The 17729-nt window shown below is 51.6% G+C and overlaps 1 protein-coding gene across 1 annotated transcript; it reads right to left on the bottom strand.

Moving 5' to 3' along the window:
* Positions 1-21: 21 nt before the first annotated feature.
* LOC122699490 (intercellular adhesion molecule 1) lies at positions 22-10895 on the bottom strand. Its single transcript, XM_043911458.1, has 7 exons — positions 10679-10895; positions 8433-8693; positions 3069-3377; positions 2416-2697; positions 2081-2335; positions 1696-1944; positions 22-1613 (listed from the first exon to the last, which is right to left on the bottom strand). Exons 1-7 carry the CDS (start codon positions 10878-10880, stop codon positions 1429-1431), a joined length of 1743 nt encoding a protein of 580 aa, XP_043767393.1. The 5' UTR covers positions 10881-10895; the 3' UTR covers positions 22-1428.
* Positions 10896-17729: the final 6834 nt, after the last annotated feature.

Raw genomic sequence — 17729 nt, 5'->3', positions numbered from 1 at the left:
AAAAATGGACTCTCGACGCCATTCCAAACCAAACAAACGTCATGTTTTTTTCTGGAGAGGGATTTTTTTCTTTTTCACTAATCTCCAAAGGCCCTAATAAACCTCATATTTGGATTAGAGCCTGAGGGCTGGGCCTTGAACTTGGCAGCCTTTTCTTCGAGCAGGAAGTGGGAAAACTGGTAGAAAGGGCTCCAGCTGGACATGACACCTCCTGTCAACTCACACAAGGCTGGGAGGATGAAACAGCTTTATTAGCACAAGGGAGAGGCTTCCCACGCTGGGAGGGGCTACTCCTCCCCACTGCCTGCAGGACCCTCATCGCTGCAGGAATTTGGAGCTGTGTGGTCCTGCTGAGATGGGAACAGGAAGGGCAAGGCAGGGGCACACAGGGGTTGGGCAGAGTTTCATGCGACCCTGTGGTGTAGCTATCAAGGAGTGAGCACTGACATGTAGGCCTGCCACCAAGTGTCAGAATCCCATGGACAGAGGAGCCTGGGAGGCTACAGTCCATGGGTTGCAAGAGTTGGACACGACTTAGTGACTAAACAACCACCAAGTGTCATTGTGAGCATTAGCAGAGATGCATATGGGTGGAGAGGTGTCTTAACAGAGGTCAGTGCTAGTTCTGGGGTATAAGGGCTCAGTGGGTCATCTCTGGGCATGTGACCAGCAATACCCTATCATCATTACTAACCCCTTTCTGGGAGAAAGCAGCTTGGCCAATGGAGTGGTAAATCCTAGCCCCACTTAATCTTTTTGCCAGGCACTCGTGTGCAGTGCACAGCCAGAATAACTGTACCTGATGACCCTGAATGAGATTCGACCGAGAGCTCCCTGAGGGCTGGAATCAATGTTCTTGTTTACAAATTCTAGCCCCCATAGAAGGCACTCAATAAATAGCTAGTAGAAAAAACAGTGAATAAATATGTCATCATCAAGATTTGGGAACAGTCTGTGGACAGTAATGCCGGAGCTGGTTTCTGTTCAGAGGAAGTGTGGGGATTTGTGTTTCAATGCTGCATGTGTCTGAGCAGGGCCATGTCTCTCTTAGGACAGTAGGGCCTCAGCACAAGCAGCAGGGGGTGAGTTTCAATGTTTCCCAGTTGAGTGTCCCCATGCTGGAGGTAAGGGTCTCCATCACACAGCCTCCGGTCAAGTCAGACTGTGACATCCCTCAGAGTCACGCCCTGAGTCTTGGCCCCTTCTTTTGTCTCAGTCCTGTGGCTCCAGGTCAGGTGTGAGGTCTGGGGGTCATAACTGTGCAGAGGCCATGACCCCAGATGCTGTTTGTCCTGACTGAGTCCTCTGTTTGGTCCTCTGGCATCCAGGAAAGGTGGGTGTAGCTTAACAGCATATGTCCACCATTGGTTGATGCAGCCCCATTCGTCATGGCTTGGGGAGCTAAAGAGGTCTCGTCCTGGAGTGGGTTCAGGGTGGTGTGGATTGTGCATGCAGTTTCAACGCAGCCTCTTCTTGGGCCTTCCGGGCCTTTTGCAGCTCGTATATCTGGATCTTCCGCTGGTAGTTGTAGATGTAACCGGCAGTGCCCAGAGCACCCAAGATGAGGACCACAGCTACTACTGGAATGACAATGTCCAGGATATTCTGGCCGTCTGTGGGGAGGACACAAGACAGCAGTGAGTGTTGAGCTGGCCAAATGGCCCCTGCCCTGCCCATCCCAGAACTCGAACTCACGGAGCACGTTCAGGACCACTTCACGGGTGACTCCACCACGAGTGCTAGTGGCCCGACACAGGTAGGTGCCCGCCACCTCCCGCTTGACAGGCCTCAGGTCCCCGATGGGCAGCGAAGCCCCGTCCCCTTTCCGGCTACAGTTGAGCTTGGGGATTGGGTTCCCCCGGGCCTCGCACTTCAGGGTCTGCTCCGAGCCTTCCTGCCACGTCCAATTTCCCAGGCAATCCCGCTGATCTAGTCGGGGGCCATCTGAAGAAACACAGCAAGATTGGGGGGGGGGGCGTGGTTAGTAGGGGTGAGGCTAGGCCTTGGAGGGCAGGAGCTCATAGGGTCTTGGTGGTTGGGGCTTGGAACTTAGGGGTCATTGTCCAGCGGCCTCACTCACACAGGACATGGAGCTCCCGGGTCTGGTTTTTGTGGACCACCTGCCCAGCTATCTTCAGGGCAGCAGAGCAGGAGAAGTTGCTCCCGTGGTCATCGGCACTGACGTTCAGCTTCAACTGGGCCCTCGGACCCGGAGGCTCAGCTGAGACTCCGTTCAGCGTCACCACAGCTCCATCACGGGTCACGCATTCCACAGTCACAGTAGTCCATTCTGAGACCTCAGGTGGGCTCAGGGTCAGGGTGGGAACCGGGAAGCCTGGAGGTGAGACACACAGTGAGCCCCGCCCCTGGCATTAGCCCCACCCCCTCAGAAGGCTCACTTGGGTTTCTACTTACTGTAGATGGTCACGTTGCTGCGCGTTCTCCGATCCTTCTCTCCCAGATTCACTGAACACTTCAAGGAATGGGTGCCCTCCTCATTTTCCTCCAGCCAGGCCTCGGCCAAGACAGAGTCACCATTGTACATGGTATTGGATTTCAGTTTCTGGTCCCCCAGCACCAGGTAGACCTCAGCGTCCCAGGCTGGGAATAGTCCATCCAGCATGCACTTCACCGGCCTCCGTGAGCCTACTTCCACAACCCGGGGGGCCTCAAGGTGTGGGTCAGTTGATGGCAGGACTGGCGAGACAGAGCAGGTGTAAACAGAGAGGAGACAGACAGACATCCTAAAACCCTCTCCCGGGCCATTTCCATCCCCCCAGCCTGGAATGCCCTCTTCCAGGGAAACTGGCTGGGTCACTCTGTCTCAGGACACATGTACCACTTGCCCTGGGTCACAGCCTTCTCAGATTATCCTGCAGTGCAGTCACCCAGCCTAGAACATTCCACCCCAGTGGCCAAGAAGATGCTCTTCCCAGAAGCCTTTGCAATCAAGGTCGCCACTTTCTCAGCAGCCCCATGGCCAGGGGCCTCTCCTTCCCAGGGACCCCGCATCCCAAGCAAGAAATCCCCCTCATCCCATCTTCTCTGCTGGCTCCCCAGTGCCTCACCATAGGTCTGGAGCTTCCTGGGGGCCGAGGTGTTCTGGAAGAGTTCCAGCCCTTGCGACCGCAGGTCCAGTTCTGAGCGGCAAGAGAAATTGGTGCCATGGTCCTCTCTTCTAGGCTGCACCGTGAACATGACCTCGGCGGGCTCCCCCTTTCCCACTGGCTGCCGGCCCAGCTCCTCCTCCCCTCGGAGCAGCACCACGGAGAGGTGGTCCCGGGGGGCCCCGCCAGACACCAGGCAGCTTAGGTTGAGTTCTTCACCCACAGGCTGCCAGAGGGGCAGGGGGGCCAGCTCCACACGCTCCGAGATCCCTGCAGGGGGAAGGGGTGTTGTATGAACAGGACAGGCTGGCTGCCTGCCCACAGTGGGTGTGTTGGGGTCCTGGACACACCTGCTCCAGGAACCTCACCATTTTCTCCCCAGAAGACTCCCCAAACCACCTAAGCCAGATCGGAATGTTAAGAGCTTCAGCATAACCTGGTGAGACCTCCCCAAGTGGTTGTGAAGGAGGCAAAACAATTCTTTATTCACTGCAGCATCTGAGAGTCACAACTGGGAAAGGAAGTTCAAAGTCTATTGCCAGGAGTCCCAGCAAATAAATACAGTACATTTAAGCTGCCCAGTCTCTAGACTTTGCTGTAAAAAAAAACAAAACAAAACTTCTGTTCTTCCTTCTCTCTTTGGCTATATTTTTCTGCATAGCATCTCTCACCTCTGAGATACAAGATCATTGACTGAGTTCATTGGTTTCTCTATTATTCCTGCCATGGAATGTTGGTCCAGGAGGGCAGGAATCTTTGTATTGTTCCCTGTTGTACTGTTGGCACACAGGAGGTGCTCTGTGTTTGTAGAAAGAATGAGGTTGGACTACCCACACCTATTCGAGGCCTTTCGGAAGCCTGCTTTTGAAGGTTCCCAAATAAACTGTCCAACCCCCTGAAATGTCAAAAATGTAAGAACAACCCACAGATGCTCAAAACAAACAAACAAACAAACAAATCCAAGTATCCCCTGAAACCACCATCTGTGGGCAGGGTATTCACAGGCCAGGGTCTCCATACTGCATGAGGTAAGAATTCCAAGCCTGGATCTTCCTGCCAGTGGAAATTGCCAACATGAGCTGTGGCTTGGCATTGAGACCCCCCTGCTCCACCCTAGACTCCCCAAGGAGGGGTCTTGAGGCTTCCTACTCCTAGTCCCTTCTCAAGAGGCCCTGAAATGTCACTTAAACAGCAATGATGTTGAGAGTTGGTTTTGGGACATGAGTTCACCTTCTCCCCAGGTTGCCAACCTCCTGAACAAAGCAAACTGTCCTTTCCAACCGAAAAAAAAAAGAAAAAGCAGAGATCTTAACATGTTAGGAGCCTAGAGTTGATTCCTAGCTTTTCTGCTTCTTTGCTATGGGTTATGGGGGAGTGACTTTGCCACTGAACAGTCCCAGCCCTTGTGGCTATAGAAACCAAGCCTCAGTTTTCTAAGCTGTAAGCTGGGGCTAATGAAGGTAGGAGTAATATTTTTTTTTTAGGACTATTATTAATCCACTTTAGAAGTTGCAAGAGTGACTAAATGGGCAGGAGGTTAATTTTAAGGTGAGGGGTATGACAGATACATTCTTAAAGTAGATTGTGGTTGTACACCTCTATAAATATACCAAAGTTCATTGCATTGTACATTAAAAGCTGTTAAAAAAGAGGGGGTGAGACATTCAACCTTTCATTCAACCCTTACTTCTGACCATCTGTTGCAAACCCTTGCTTGCAGAGCTGAAGGCCTCCTCAAACCACAGTCCCCAAATGGGACTCACATCTGCAAGCCTAGCTCCCTGCCCTGAAAGCCAGACTGGGGCAGGAGGTCTGTTCCACCGGTATCTCTCCTTGACTCCCCATCTTTAGTCCCAAACTAAGTCCTGATTACTCCACCCTTCAAATGTTTGTTGACCACTCCCTTCTTGTATGTGCCACTGCCCATGAGATGTGTGACCTGGATTGGGTCCACAGCCAGCTGCTCTCTGGCTTCCTCTAAGTTCAGGCCTCTGCTCTAGATCCCTGGCCTGCTTACACATCCTCCATGGCTCCCTATTACTCAAAGGGGAAGTCTCAGCTTCACAGCCTGGCATTCAAGGTCCTGCCAAACTCAGCTCCAGTGACACTGATCTTCTGATGGTCAATCCCTCTGGTTTCCCCAATCCCAGGCTGTTTGTTTCCCCACTCCAAACCTTTGCCCAGTCTGCTCCTTCTGACTAGAACGTCTGTCTTTACCAACTCCTACACGTCCTGCGAAGCCCAGCTAGGGCTTCCCTCCTGCAGGAATTACAACTCCTTCTAGAGAAAGCTCAGCCACCCAGAGATGCTCCCTTATCTTTCCACTGGTGGTGGGGCAAGATCAAGCTACAGTGTCTCTTAGGTGACGCCTTGCTACTGGGTATGCCCATCTGTTCCATTTCACGGAGGTGAAAACTAAGGTAAAGTCTGGAACCCAAAGAAGGAGAAATGTAGTAATGCCAGGACTCAAACCTGGAGGGAGGGGCTCTCAACGCTCAGGCTGAGAGGCAGACAGTCCTGCGAGGAGGTTTCTGGGTGGGGGTGTGGTTTCAGAGGCCACTGGGAATGTTTGGGGACTTCCCTCACTTGGCTAGCCGCTGCTCAAAATCCTTCAAACCAGAAACAAACCTGATATTTACCCCAAAGCTTCTTTGACACAGGTACTGTGAAGGCAGAATGTCCTTCAGGCCTCACTGCATCATTAAATCCTTCCAAGGAGGTTTCAAGTGAAAATCAGTCAGGAGCCATGGGTTCCCCCCTTGCTCCCCCACATTGGGGTCACCCAGTTAGTGAGGACCCTACTGTGACTCGGGGTTTCCCAGGTGGCTCAGTGGTAAAGAATCCACCTGCCAATGTAGGAGACAGTGGATGCTTGTTCAAACCCTGGTCAGGAAGATCCCCTAGAATTGGAAGCAGCAACCACTCCAGTATTCTTGCCTACAGAATCCCATGAACAGAGAAGCCTGGCAGGCTACAGTCCATGGGGACACAAAGAGTTGGACACAACTGAACACACACACACACACACACACACACACACATGTGCTGGAACTAGAACCCAAGGCTGTCTAATCCCAAGGCCAGTAAGCCAGTCCTCTTTCTTTCCTCCTTTTTTTATTTCCTTCTGTTCTCATCTGAAATTCATGTCTCTATTTCTTTACCAACTGAGCTATCAGGGAAGCCCAAATGAATAATATAGTATCCATGGAATTCTCCAGGCCAGAATACTGGAGTGGGTAGCCTTTCCCTTCTCCAGGGGCTCTTCCCAACCCAGGGATCGAACCCAGGTCTCCTGCGTTAGAGGCGGATTCATTTTTCCAGTAGTCATGTGTGTACTTCAGAGTTGTACCATAAAGAAAGCTGAGCACCGAAGAATTGATGCTTTTGAACTGTGGTGTTGGAGAAGACTCTTGACAGTCCCCTAGACTGCCAGGAGATCAAACCAGTAATCCTAAAGGAAATCAGTCCTGAATATTAACTGGAAGGACTGATGCTGAAGCTGAAACTCCAATACTTTGGCCACCTGATTCGAAGAACTGACTCACTGGAAAAGACCCTGATGCTGGGAAACATTGAAGGCAGAAGGAGAAGGGGAAGAGAGAGGATGAGATGGTTGGAAGGCATCACCGACTCGATGGTTATGAGTTTGAGCAAGCTCCAGGAACTGGTGATGGACAGGGAAGCCTAGAGTGCTGTAGTCCATGGGGTTGCAAAGAGTTGGACATGACTGAGAGACTGAACTGAACTGAACTGATTTATCGCTTATATTCATGTTAACTCACTGTCACACTTCAAAATGCTCAAGGGAAACAAAAGGTACACAGAGAAAACTAGACCCCCTGCCCTCTCCCAAAGCCCCCCCCCCAGCTTCTCTCCTCACAGCCAGCTATTATTGCCATTTACTGTGTTTCCTTTCAGGGCTCTTTAATGCAGAAACAGTCTTCCTCACCTAGCCCCTGTGGCTCTCTAACACTGTGGTAGCATACTACTGATTCTGGACAGGACCTTACTTCTTTGGAACTTGACAGGACACCTGGGAGTTTGCATCTCATTCTTTTTTAAAAAACATTTTTAATCGTTATACTAAGAAGCAGAAAACCATAAAAAAGTAAATGTGCAGGTTAATATAACTGCTTTAAGGTTAGGACTCTTGTAAATACTACTCAAGATAGGAGAATCTTTTAGTCACTGCAGAAGTCCCCTAAATGCCCCCATCAACCACCAGCACTCTCTCTCCGTTAGAGTGACCACTACCCCCACCTAAAAAGATGGAAACAAGCCAAATGGCCATCAACTGATGGGTAGATAAAATGTTCTACATTCATACAATAAAATATTATTTAGCCATAAAAGGAATTAAGTACTAATACATGCTGCAACATGGATAAACCTCGAACAGTTTGATAGTGAAAGAAGCCAGATACACTGGTCCACACACTCCATGATCCATGTAAAGAAAATGTCCAGAATAGGAAAACACAGAGACAGAAAGCAGACTAGTGATTGCCAGGGGTTGGGGAGAGCAGTCTCATTCTTTTATACAGTTGCATACTATTCCACGATCGAACTGCTTTCTTTCCCCAGTTCCCTACATTTGAGTGGCTTGCAAACTTTTGCCCTTCCAGATCAAGCCACAGTAAATAACCCCACCCCCTTTCAGTTCCCTCATGGGTAGGAACATCTATAGGCCCAATTCCCAGGAGTGGATTTTCTCTATTAAAGGACCCCCTTATGTGACATTTTTGAAGACTGATACTCCCTCCCCGACTGGAAGTTGTGCTTTTTGCACCCCCACACTGTCAGCAATGCCCCAGGATTACCTGCTTCCCCACACGCTTGCCAGCACAGCTGTTATCAATTCTCTGGATTGTTGCCAATAAGGGAAAAGTGTCATCTCAGGGCTAATTTTCATTCTCATCTTTTTTTTTCCCTTTGGTCAAGCTGTGAGGCTTGCAGGATTGTAGATCTCAGGGACTGAACCCAGTCCAAGGTAGTGAAAGCCTGGAATTCTAACCACTGCTGGGAAACCCCCAGCATCTTTTTCTAAAGAGTCAGATCTATGACCTTCTCATCTGTTTAAAGAGACCTAGAGAGCCAGCATTCTTGAATGTTCTGATTCTCTGACCACACTCCCAAGGCACGCCCAAGGAAGTTCAAGCAAGGGTTCCAGACAACAATGAGACTTTCCAAAGACAGACCCCTGCTCTTCAGTGAGACCCTGACTTCACCCACCAAGTCACAAAGGTTGTTCCAACCTGCTGGGACTCCCCTGTCCACCATCCCCACCCAGTCTGCCTAGCCCAGGCCCTGGACCCAGCCACTCACAGTATACGGTGAGGTTCATCGTAGCTATTGTCTGTTCGTTATGACAGTTTGAGTAGCACAATAGGTTGATGTCTTCTTGCACATCACTCAGTTCAAAAACCTTCCAATTGTTCCCATGGCCCACCACCTTCTTGGTTAATTCAGTCTCTAGGCCAAACGTTGCCTTTTGGTCACAGGAGATACTGCAGTTCACCTTCAGGGAGCCTCCACGGGGTATGATGGCTTTTGAAGGATGTATTGATGTTCTGGCACCTCCAGGCCCTGAAATCAAAAGGGCGGGTGGTCAGGCATGACAGCTGGGGCTCATCAATATTACTGCATCCAGCCTGTGCTGGGAACACAGCATTGAACAAGACAAAACTCTGCCTTCATTGTGGGAGACAGAAAAATTCATGAGCAAACAACATAATTAACAACTGATGCTGACAAGGGTTTTGGCAAAAACAAAATTGGATGAGAGAACAGACAGTGCCTTGGTGACTGGGGAATATGTGAGCAGAGATCAGGATGCAGAGCAGGGGAGGGTCATTCCAGAGAAAAGGGAAAGAACCTCCAGGAAAGCAAGTACAGAGGTCCTGAGGCAGGGTGGCTGGAGTGGAGTAAGGGGATAGGTCGGGGAGAAACAGGGTCAAGAGGATCATGCAGGCAGTGTTAAGCCATGCCAGGGATGTGGTCTTCATTCTGAGGACCTTCTGAGCAGCCATGGAGGATTTTAGCAAAAGAGGGGCATGAAGTCAGTGTATGTTTCAATCCCAAGAGATCAAGGGGAGGGAGCCAGCCCTTCAGGGGTGAAGGGGTTCCAATCAGGCTGGTCCCCACTCCCTTGGACAAGTGGTTTCCCCTCTCTGGGCCTCACTTTCCTCTATCTGTAAAGTGGGCAAATACAGTCCCCACACCTTCTGCTAACACAAGTAACTCCTAGTACAGGGCAGGCAGGCAGTGGCTGCAGATAAGAAAGAGGAGGTCTGTTCTGATGAGCTCCCTCAGCCCATGGCACTTTCAAAGCTGAAAAAATGTGTCTCTGAGCCCATCCGTCCTACCTGCCCCCCCCCCAAAAAAAAAGATTTCTGCCTTCAACTTTGGGTCTACTCCATCTGGGATGGAGGGAAACAGCAGCTCTTTGAATTCTCCAAGGGTGATTCTGGAACCCTTCCCATTTCAGAAGGAAATTTTGAGATTGGAAGGGATGCTGGGGCTTCCCAGGTGGCACAGTGGTAAAGAATCTGCCTGCCCAATGCAAGAGATCCAGGTTTGATCCCTGGGTTGGGAAGATCCCCTGGAGGAGAAAATGGCAACCCACTCCAGTATTCTTGCCCGGAAATCCCATGGAGCCTGGTGAGCCCCACACACGAAGGGAGGTTACTCAGCTAGAAAGGGGTAGTAGACTCCAGATTAGAGCCTGGGTTAGAACTCTTCATTAAGCTGGTAACCACGGTGTGGGTTTTTCACACTCCTGTTTTTCAAAGTGACCACCATTTGAGACCAGCTGTCCTGCTTCTCCTGGGCTTCCCCGGTAGCTTAACAGTAAAGAATCTGCCTGCAATGCAGGAGCCCAAGGAGACACAGGTTCCAGTCTCCCAACTCAGGAGACTGGCTTGGGAATTCAGTATTCTTGCCTGGAGAATTCCATGGACAGAAGAGCCTGGCAGGCTACAGTCCATGGGGTGGCAAAGAGCTGGACCCGACTGAAGCAGCTTAGCGCAGCACACAGCTCAGTTCCTCTTCTCCCCTTCCTCCTCGCTGGAGGTGAGGAAGGGCTGCTGGGGCATCCCACTTCTCAACCTCTGCTCCCTGGGCAAGTCAGCCCTGGAATTCCCCTGAGCAGAGTCCCGGACTTCCCCCAGGGGCACAAGGTGAGGAACAGAATGTGCATGGCGGGGTGGGGGGGTGTCCAGTCCACCTAAGGTTGGGGCGTGTGTCTACACTGTCAGACCACCTCCTGGGGCCAGGACACAATCACTACGAGCTGGCCACTGTTAATGTTTCCATTTTACATGGAAAACCTGCAAATCCTCGGAAGGGGCAATCCGCGGTCCCAGAGCACACAGTCGGGCCATGAAGGGTCTGGATGGGAACCCACGACTGTTGACTTTCAATCGGTCCTCTAACCCCAACTTCGCAGAAACAGCGACCTGAGTACGAATGGCCTTATTCCCAGCCGGTCGGGAGCCGGTCCTCCCACGGCTTCAAGGCGCATCTCGGATCCCGAAAGCTGACTCGACGGCAGCCCTCAAACCCTGACTCACCTGGGAGCAAAGTCCCGAGCACGGCCAGGAACGCAAGCTGCGCGGCAGGGACGGCGCCGGGAGCCATCGCAGGCAGAGGCGGGGCGGACAAGCTGCGGCGGAGACGCGCGGCCAAGACTGGCGCCCAGGGCTTCGCGGGTCCTTTTATACCCATGGGCAGGCCGAGGGGGGCCGAGGGGGCGGTGCTTCCCGGAAACCTCATGCTTTCCCCTCCGGAACAAGGGCCCTGGCATTTCCGGATTGAGAGGGTGCCTGGCCAGAGTCGGGTTGTCCCCCCTCGCTGGCCGCTCAGCACCGGAATTTCCGAATTCAAGTCGTGAGGGCTGCCTGGCGGCGGCAACCAAAAAATAACCCGGGGTCGGCTCCCGGAGCTAGGGTTCCTGTCCCCGGGCCAGGCTAACCTTGAGTTTGCGTTTACACTGCGCTAAGCGCTTTATTGGATCCTGCCAACCACCCTGGACGGTAGGGATTGTTATCGTGTCCCTTCCACGGAGGGGTAGACTGAGGCTTCCAGCTTCGAGGGCATTCGAACTCAAGTCTAACTCCCCAGCGCAAGCAGTCCTCTAATCGAGTGGAACGTCCCTCGCTTCGGTGGGGGCCCAGGATCCTCCTGGGGCGCTCTCGATCACGGGTGTCCCTGCCCTGAGGGGCAAGTACCCGCCCAGATAACACCGAGATTTCTCGAGAAGCGACCGCAGCAGGCCCAGGCACTTCCAGACGCCTATGAACCCTGGAGGGGAAGACTCAAGGCGCATCACATCCGGGGCGCTGCATCTCCCACGGATGGGCGCTCCTACTCCCCCACTCATCGCTTCCCCTTTCAGTCTGGACCTCGGCCACGGGGGCGTCTTTACAGCTTTTAGGGAAAAAAAGAAGGAAGCCTCGTGGTCCTGACGCAGCGAGTTGCTGTTCCCAGGCTCCACGGGGAAACCGAGGACAAAGACCTTGACCTGGGCGGGGAGCGCGAGCGCTCGAACCCTTGCCCTCTGCAGGGAAACTGAGGCAGCTCCCAGGCCCCGGAATAGGGGAGGAGAGGAGGCGCTCAAACCCCCGCCCTCTGCGCGCAGCTTCTGAAACTCCAGCCCCAGGCGCCAGCAGTGAATCTGTGCGGGTGTTCGCCCGGGCTTGTTCTATTTGCATTTGGAGGGAGGGGGCGCGGGATGCTGGGAGGTCCCGCGCTGCGCACTTAAGCGCTCGCACGCCATTGCCCCCAGCTTCAGGCCACGCCTGCGCGGGTGGTCCACAGACTCGGCAACCGCCCCTTCAAGGCTAGGGATCCTGGAGTCTCCAAGCGCGGAGCACCGCCGCCTTAGGCTTCCTGTTGTGGGGCGCGCGCCGCGTCGCCATGGAGACTAGAGAAGGGCCAAGAAGGTCGCGCGGCAGAAGGGGAAGGGAGGATCACTCAGGGACGCTCGAACCCGTCCCCCGGGGAAGGGGCTGCGAGTCACTGCCCAGCCAGAAAAGCATTCCTCGCTCAGTCCAGATTGTTCCTAAGGAATTTCCACGGGGATCTTTCTTCTTAAGGGTGGAGGGTGCTGAATTCCCGCCCCAAAAGGCCTGGGGAAAAGTGCCGAGTCGGGGCCGGGGACGTCCCTGGGAAGGTCTGGGAAAATCCTCCGCTGGGGTCACTTTCCGGCGGGTTTTTACCAAGTTCAGACCACTGTTTATTTTGGACCCAGCCCCCAGTGCGTGGGCGGAGAGCTCCCCCGCGCGGCCCAAGTTTTACGGCGGTTTTAAAACGTAAACCGTGGTTCTTCCTTCTCTAGCTCCACAGTGGCTTAAACAGTGTTGACAGACTAGAGTGTGGACTTCCTGGTAGCTCAGTGATAAGAAATCCGCCTGCCAGCGGAGGGGACACGGGTTAGATCTCTGATTTGAGAAGATCCCACATGCCTTGGAGCAACTAAGCCCATGCGCCACGACTATTGAGCCTGTGATCTAGAGCCTGGGAGCCACAACTAACTGAGTCCCCGTCCTACAACTACAGAAGTCCAAGCGCCCTAGAGCCTGTGCTCCGCAAGGAGAAAAACTAAAGATTCCCCAAGTGGAAGCAGAAGATGGAGGATCACCCAAGCAACAACTAAGACTCAACACAGATAAATAAATGCATAAATGTTTAAAAAATAAAACATATGGAGACATAGCTTGTGCTCAGTGCTAAGAAAAAAATAAAGCAGGGAAGGGAATAGGAAATGTGAGGGTTCAGGAAACTTTAAATAGAGTATCGTGGGAAAGACTGAGAAGGTGATATTGAGCCAGGAATAGAGGGAGGTGAGGAGCGAGTCCTGATTATATCAGGGCAGGAATGTACCAGGCAAAGTGCACTGGATGTGCAAAGGCCCTGAGGTTGGAATTGACTTAAGGAAAAGCCAGGAGGCTGCTGTTGCTGAAGGGCAGGGAGGGAGGGAATTGGGGGAGAGGCGGGCAGGGAGGGAATGAGTAGAGCATGGGCTGGGGAGAACTTTGACTTTTCCTCTGAGTGAAGTGGGAGCCATGGAGGGTTCTGAGCAGAGGGGAGACACCCCTGACTCGGGCATTTACAAGCACCCGCCCTGAGACAGCAGGAGCTACAGTAGCCTGTTGGGGTGGGGGAGGTTTGGTGGAGGACAGGGTGGAATCAGGAAACTGGGAGCCTGGAGTGGGCCATGGAGACTGGAGATGTGGTCCAATTTGGCATTCATTTTGGCAGCAGGGCACATTGCACTTTTGGGACTTGAGGCAGAGCAGAGTCAAGGTCAGCTCCTTGGTCCTGCTCTGATGTCCTGAAGGGGTGGAGGGCCATTTCCTGAGATAAGGATGGGGTGATAATGAGGGACAGTTTGGCAGAAGACACTTGCACTCTCTGTCTGCACTCCCTTTGTTCTTTCTTGAAAGAAAGGGAAGCAGATGCTCCCCCATCCCCTTTCCAAAGCCACCGGGAAGGGCAGGGCTTCCTCCAGGGTGCCAGGCAGTCTCAGGAAGGGCGGAATGGCTCCAGTGCAGACCAGAGGCTGTGCACCAGGGCAGAAGTACCCAAACCCCACTCCAGGGAGCTATGCCTGCTCGGAACTCGTCCTGAGCTCAGGTGTGACCACCTTGCTGTTCCCTTCAACTGGAATTCGCTTCCTCTCATCCCTGATGGAGCCAGCCCTTTCTTGGGGCCTCAGCCCCCACTTACAAGCTTTCCTGAGGACTTCCCTGGTGGTACAGTGGATCAGAATCTGCCTGTCAATGCAGGAAATAATGGTTCCTTCCCTGGTCCAGGAAGATCCCACATGCCTCGGAGCATTTAAGCCCATGCACCTGAGCCCAAGTGCAGCAGCTACTGAAGCCCTCACACCTAGAACCTGTGCTCCACAACAAGAGGAGCCACTGCAATGAGAAGCCAGCTATCCGCAACTAGAAAAATGTCCAAGCAGTAATGAAGACCCAGTGCAATCATAAATAAATACGTTCAGTTCAATTCAGTTCAGTCGCTCAGTCATGTCCAGCTCTTTGCAACTTCGTGGACTGCAGCATGCCAGGCTTCCCTGTCCATCACCAACTCCCAGAGCTTGCTCAAACTCATGTCCATCGAGTTGGTGATGCCATCCAACCATCTCATCCTCTGTCTTTCCCTTCTCCTCCTGACTTCAATCTTCCCCACAATCAGGGAAATTAAAAAACACACACACACACACACACACAAACCTTTTCCCAATGCTCCTCTGGCCCCTTCCATCCTGGGCCACAGCCTAATCATTCCCTGTCACTTGCTCTAATGGTTTCATTACTGAAACTCATTCACTGGTTGAAATTCTTTTGACTGACTTGATTATATACCTCCATTTGCATGAGTGCCAGGCCAGGGAACCTCTCAGCCTCAGCACCTGAATCAGTGTTCAGTCATTAGAGGCAGATGGTCAACAGTATTGGTTGAATGAATGAACTTCATTTATTCTCAGCATTCCGTACATGCTGTTCTTCCAACCCAGGAATCCTTTCCGACTGCTTTTATGAAAGGTACTAGAGGATTTCATCCCCCAGGTTGTAACAGGGCTAGGGACACAAGGTCCAGACATCTTTTTACTTTTTTGACTCCCAGGCTCTTTGTTTTAGCGAGCAGGCTTAGTAGTTGCCACACTTGGGCTTAATTGCTCTGTGGCAAGTTCCCTGACCAGGGATCAAACCTGCAACTCCTTCATTGGACAGTGGATTCTTAACCACTGGACAACCAGGGAAGTCCTCTTTCTTTCTTTCATTTTTTTTTTAAAGCTGCAAGTTTGCAAGAACTCAGTTTCCTAACCTGGGATTGAACCCGGCCCCCGAAATGAAGGTGCCAAGTCCCAAACACTGGATCACCAGGGAATTCTCAGCTATCTTTTCAAAAGAACAGCTTTGTTTCCTTCAGATAAATATCCAGGAGTGGAATGGCTGGAGCACACATTAGTTCTATTTTATTGAAATAGAGTTGACTTATAATGTTTTGGATAGTTCTATTTTTAATTTTCTGAGGAACCTCCATATTGTTCAGGCCCTAGTCTGAGTAACATTCCATTGCAAGGCCAAATCAGGTTTTGTCTTTCATTCATGGATAGACTTTGGTAGTTTCCACCTTTTGGCTCTTCTGAATCATGGTGCTATCAGCATTCCTGTACAAGTGTTTGTATGAACATTTTTTCATTTCTTCTGAGTGTCTACCTGGGAGTGGAAATGTTGAGTCACATGGTGATTTTGTGTTGAACGTTTTGAGGAACTGTGAGACTGTTTTCCCTGGCAGCTGTACCATTTTACATTCCCACCAGCAACAAACAAATATTCCAGGGTTCCAATTTCTCCGCATCTTTGCCAACATATATTTTGTTTAATTATTATGGTGATCGTCATCCTAATGGGTGTGTGTTAATGGCCCAGTCCTGTTCGACTCTTTGCAACCCAATTGACTGTAGCTTGCCAGGCGCCTCAGTCCATGGGATTCTTCAGGGAAGTATACTGGAGTGGGTAGCCATTCCATTCTCTAGGGGATCTTCCTAATGCAGGGAGTGAACCTGGGTCTCCTCCACTGCAGGCAGATTCTTTACTGTCAGAGCCACCAGAGTGGAAAGTGGTATCTCACTGTGGTTCCCCAGTCCTTCTGACATGTCCAGTGGTGAACCCAAAACAGAGCTGTGATGTGCGGCTGTGACATGCAGGTACCAGCAAGTGCTGAGGGGATGGGGCCAAAGGGCAACAGACACGCGCTGTGACCTTGAGAAGCCACTTCCCCTGGTGATACCTTGATGGCCTCAGCTGCAGAAAGGGATGGTAATGCATACTGCAGAGGGTTGGAGTGAGATTTCAGTAAGACCATTAGGGAACGTCCCTGGTCATCCAGTGGTTAAGAATCCATCAGGTTTAATCCCTGGTCCAGGAAGACTCCACATGACTCGGGGCAGCTAAGCTGGTGCACACAAATTCTGAGCCCACGCTCTAGAAACCCTGCTCTGCAACAAGAGAAGCCACTGCAATAAGAAGCCCTCATGCCACAACTACAGAATAGTATCCCCTCCCCGCTTGCTGCAACTAGAGAAAGCCTGCAAGTACTAAAGACCGACGCAATCAAAAATAAATAAATAAAAACTAAAAACAAACAAACAAACAAACCCAACATCATTCACGGGACTTCCCTAGTGGTACAGTGGTTAAGAATCTGCCTTCCAATGCAGGGGACACAGGTTCAATCTTCGCTCAGGGAACTAACATCCCACAGGCCTCAGGGCAACTAAGCCCTTGAAACTACTGAGCTTGTGAACTTTAGAGCCCATGCTCCAAAATAAGAGAAGCCCACTTGCCCCAACAAAGACCCAGCACAACCAAAAGAATGAATAAGTAAATAAATAGATAAATAAAATTCAAAAGACCATTCATGTACTGGGAGAACAGATAGCAGTAGTTGCAAGTTGCCTGTTTCCTTACGACTGGGCTCTGAGAATCCCACCTCAAACTTCCTGGTCAGGACCACAGACTTCCTTCTTTTTCCCCACAGATGAGTCCACTCTCGCATCACAGTTCCTCATAACAGCCCTAGGGTGGAAAGCAAAACTGCGTGGCGTGTGGATGTTGATCAGAACAGAACTTGGCTCCTCCATCCACTCAGTTCAGTTCAGTCCCTCAGTCGTGTCCAACTCTTTGTGACCCCATGGACTGCAGCCTGCCAGTCTTCCCTGTCCATCATGAACTCCTGGAGCTTACTCAAAGTCATGTCCATTGAGTGGGTGATGCCATCCAACCATCTCATCCTCTGTTGTCCCCTTCTCCTCCTGCCTTCAATCTTTCCCAGCATCAGGGTCTTTTCCAATGACACTTCGCAGCAGGTGGCCAGAGTACTGGAGGTTCAGCTTTAGCATCAGTCCTTCCAATGAATATTCAGGACTGATCTCCTTTAGGATGTACTGGTTAGATCTCCTTGCAGTCCAAGGGACTCTCAAGAGTCTTCTCCAACACCATAGTTCAAAAGTAGCAATTCTTTGGCCCTCAGCTTTCTTTATAGTCCAACTCTCACATCCATACATGACTACTGGAGAAACCATAGCTCAGTGAAAGTTTATTCTGTGGCAGACTCTGCCCTGCCACTGGCTGTGAATCCTGCGCGGGACTCAGGTCCACAACAGCCTCTCTTTCAAATCTCTGAACTTGGTGTTGGATGGGAGCCCAGGTCAGGCTTCTCCCGGCTGGAGGCCCTGCTAGAGCAGAAGGGCCTGGTCCCCCAGCTGTTGACCCTCTGTCTGTCCCCCTTGCCCCCTCTCGCCAGCCTTTGGGTCTCTCCTACCGAGGTGTAAGGAGGCATCGCAGGACAGCTTCTCCTGGGCTGGCGGCTTCCCCTTCCTTAGGTTCCCCAGCAGTGTGCGCGTGTTCTGAGCAGCGTTTTGAGGTTTCTTCTTTCCTGGGTATGTTGTTGCTAGATGGAGGCATCTTTTTTCTTAAATTTATTATTATTATTATTTGTGTCCTCCGGGTCTTCCCAGGTGGCGCTAGTGGCAAAGAACTCGCCTATCAATGCAGGAGACATAAGAGCCTGGGGTTTGATCCCTGGGTTGGGAAGATTCCCTAGAGG

The sequence above is a fragment of the Cervus elaphus genome, chromosome 9 (genome assembly GCF_910594005.1).
Source record: "Cervus elaphus chromosome 9, mCerEla1.1, whole genome shotgun sequence".
NCBI classification, from domain to species: Eukaryota; Metazoa; Chordata; class Mammalia; order Artiodactyla; family Cervidae; genus Cervus; species Cervus elaphus.
The sequence above is the reverse complement of the archived record's forward strand: the minus strand, read 5'-3'. Positions and strand labels throughout refer to the sequence as shown.

What these genes read in the sequence shown, in the direction of transcription:
- LOC122699490 (XM_043911458.1), bottom strand. Translation starts at nt 10,880, where the DNA reads ATGAGGTTTCCGGGAAGCACCGCCCCCTCGGCCCCCCTCGGCCTGCCC. An exon ending in GCTCGGGACTTTGCTCCCAG is followed by an intron (nt 8,694 to 10,678) that starts GTGAGTCAGGGT and finishes TTTTGATTTCAG; the next exon opens with GGCCTGGAGGTGCCAGAACA. An exon ending in CAGGAAGCTCCAGACCTATG is followed by an intron (nt 2,698 to 3,068) that starts GTGAGGCACTGG and finishes CTGTCTCGCCAG; the next exon opens with TCCTGCCATCAACTGACCCA.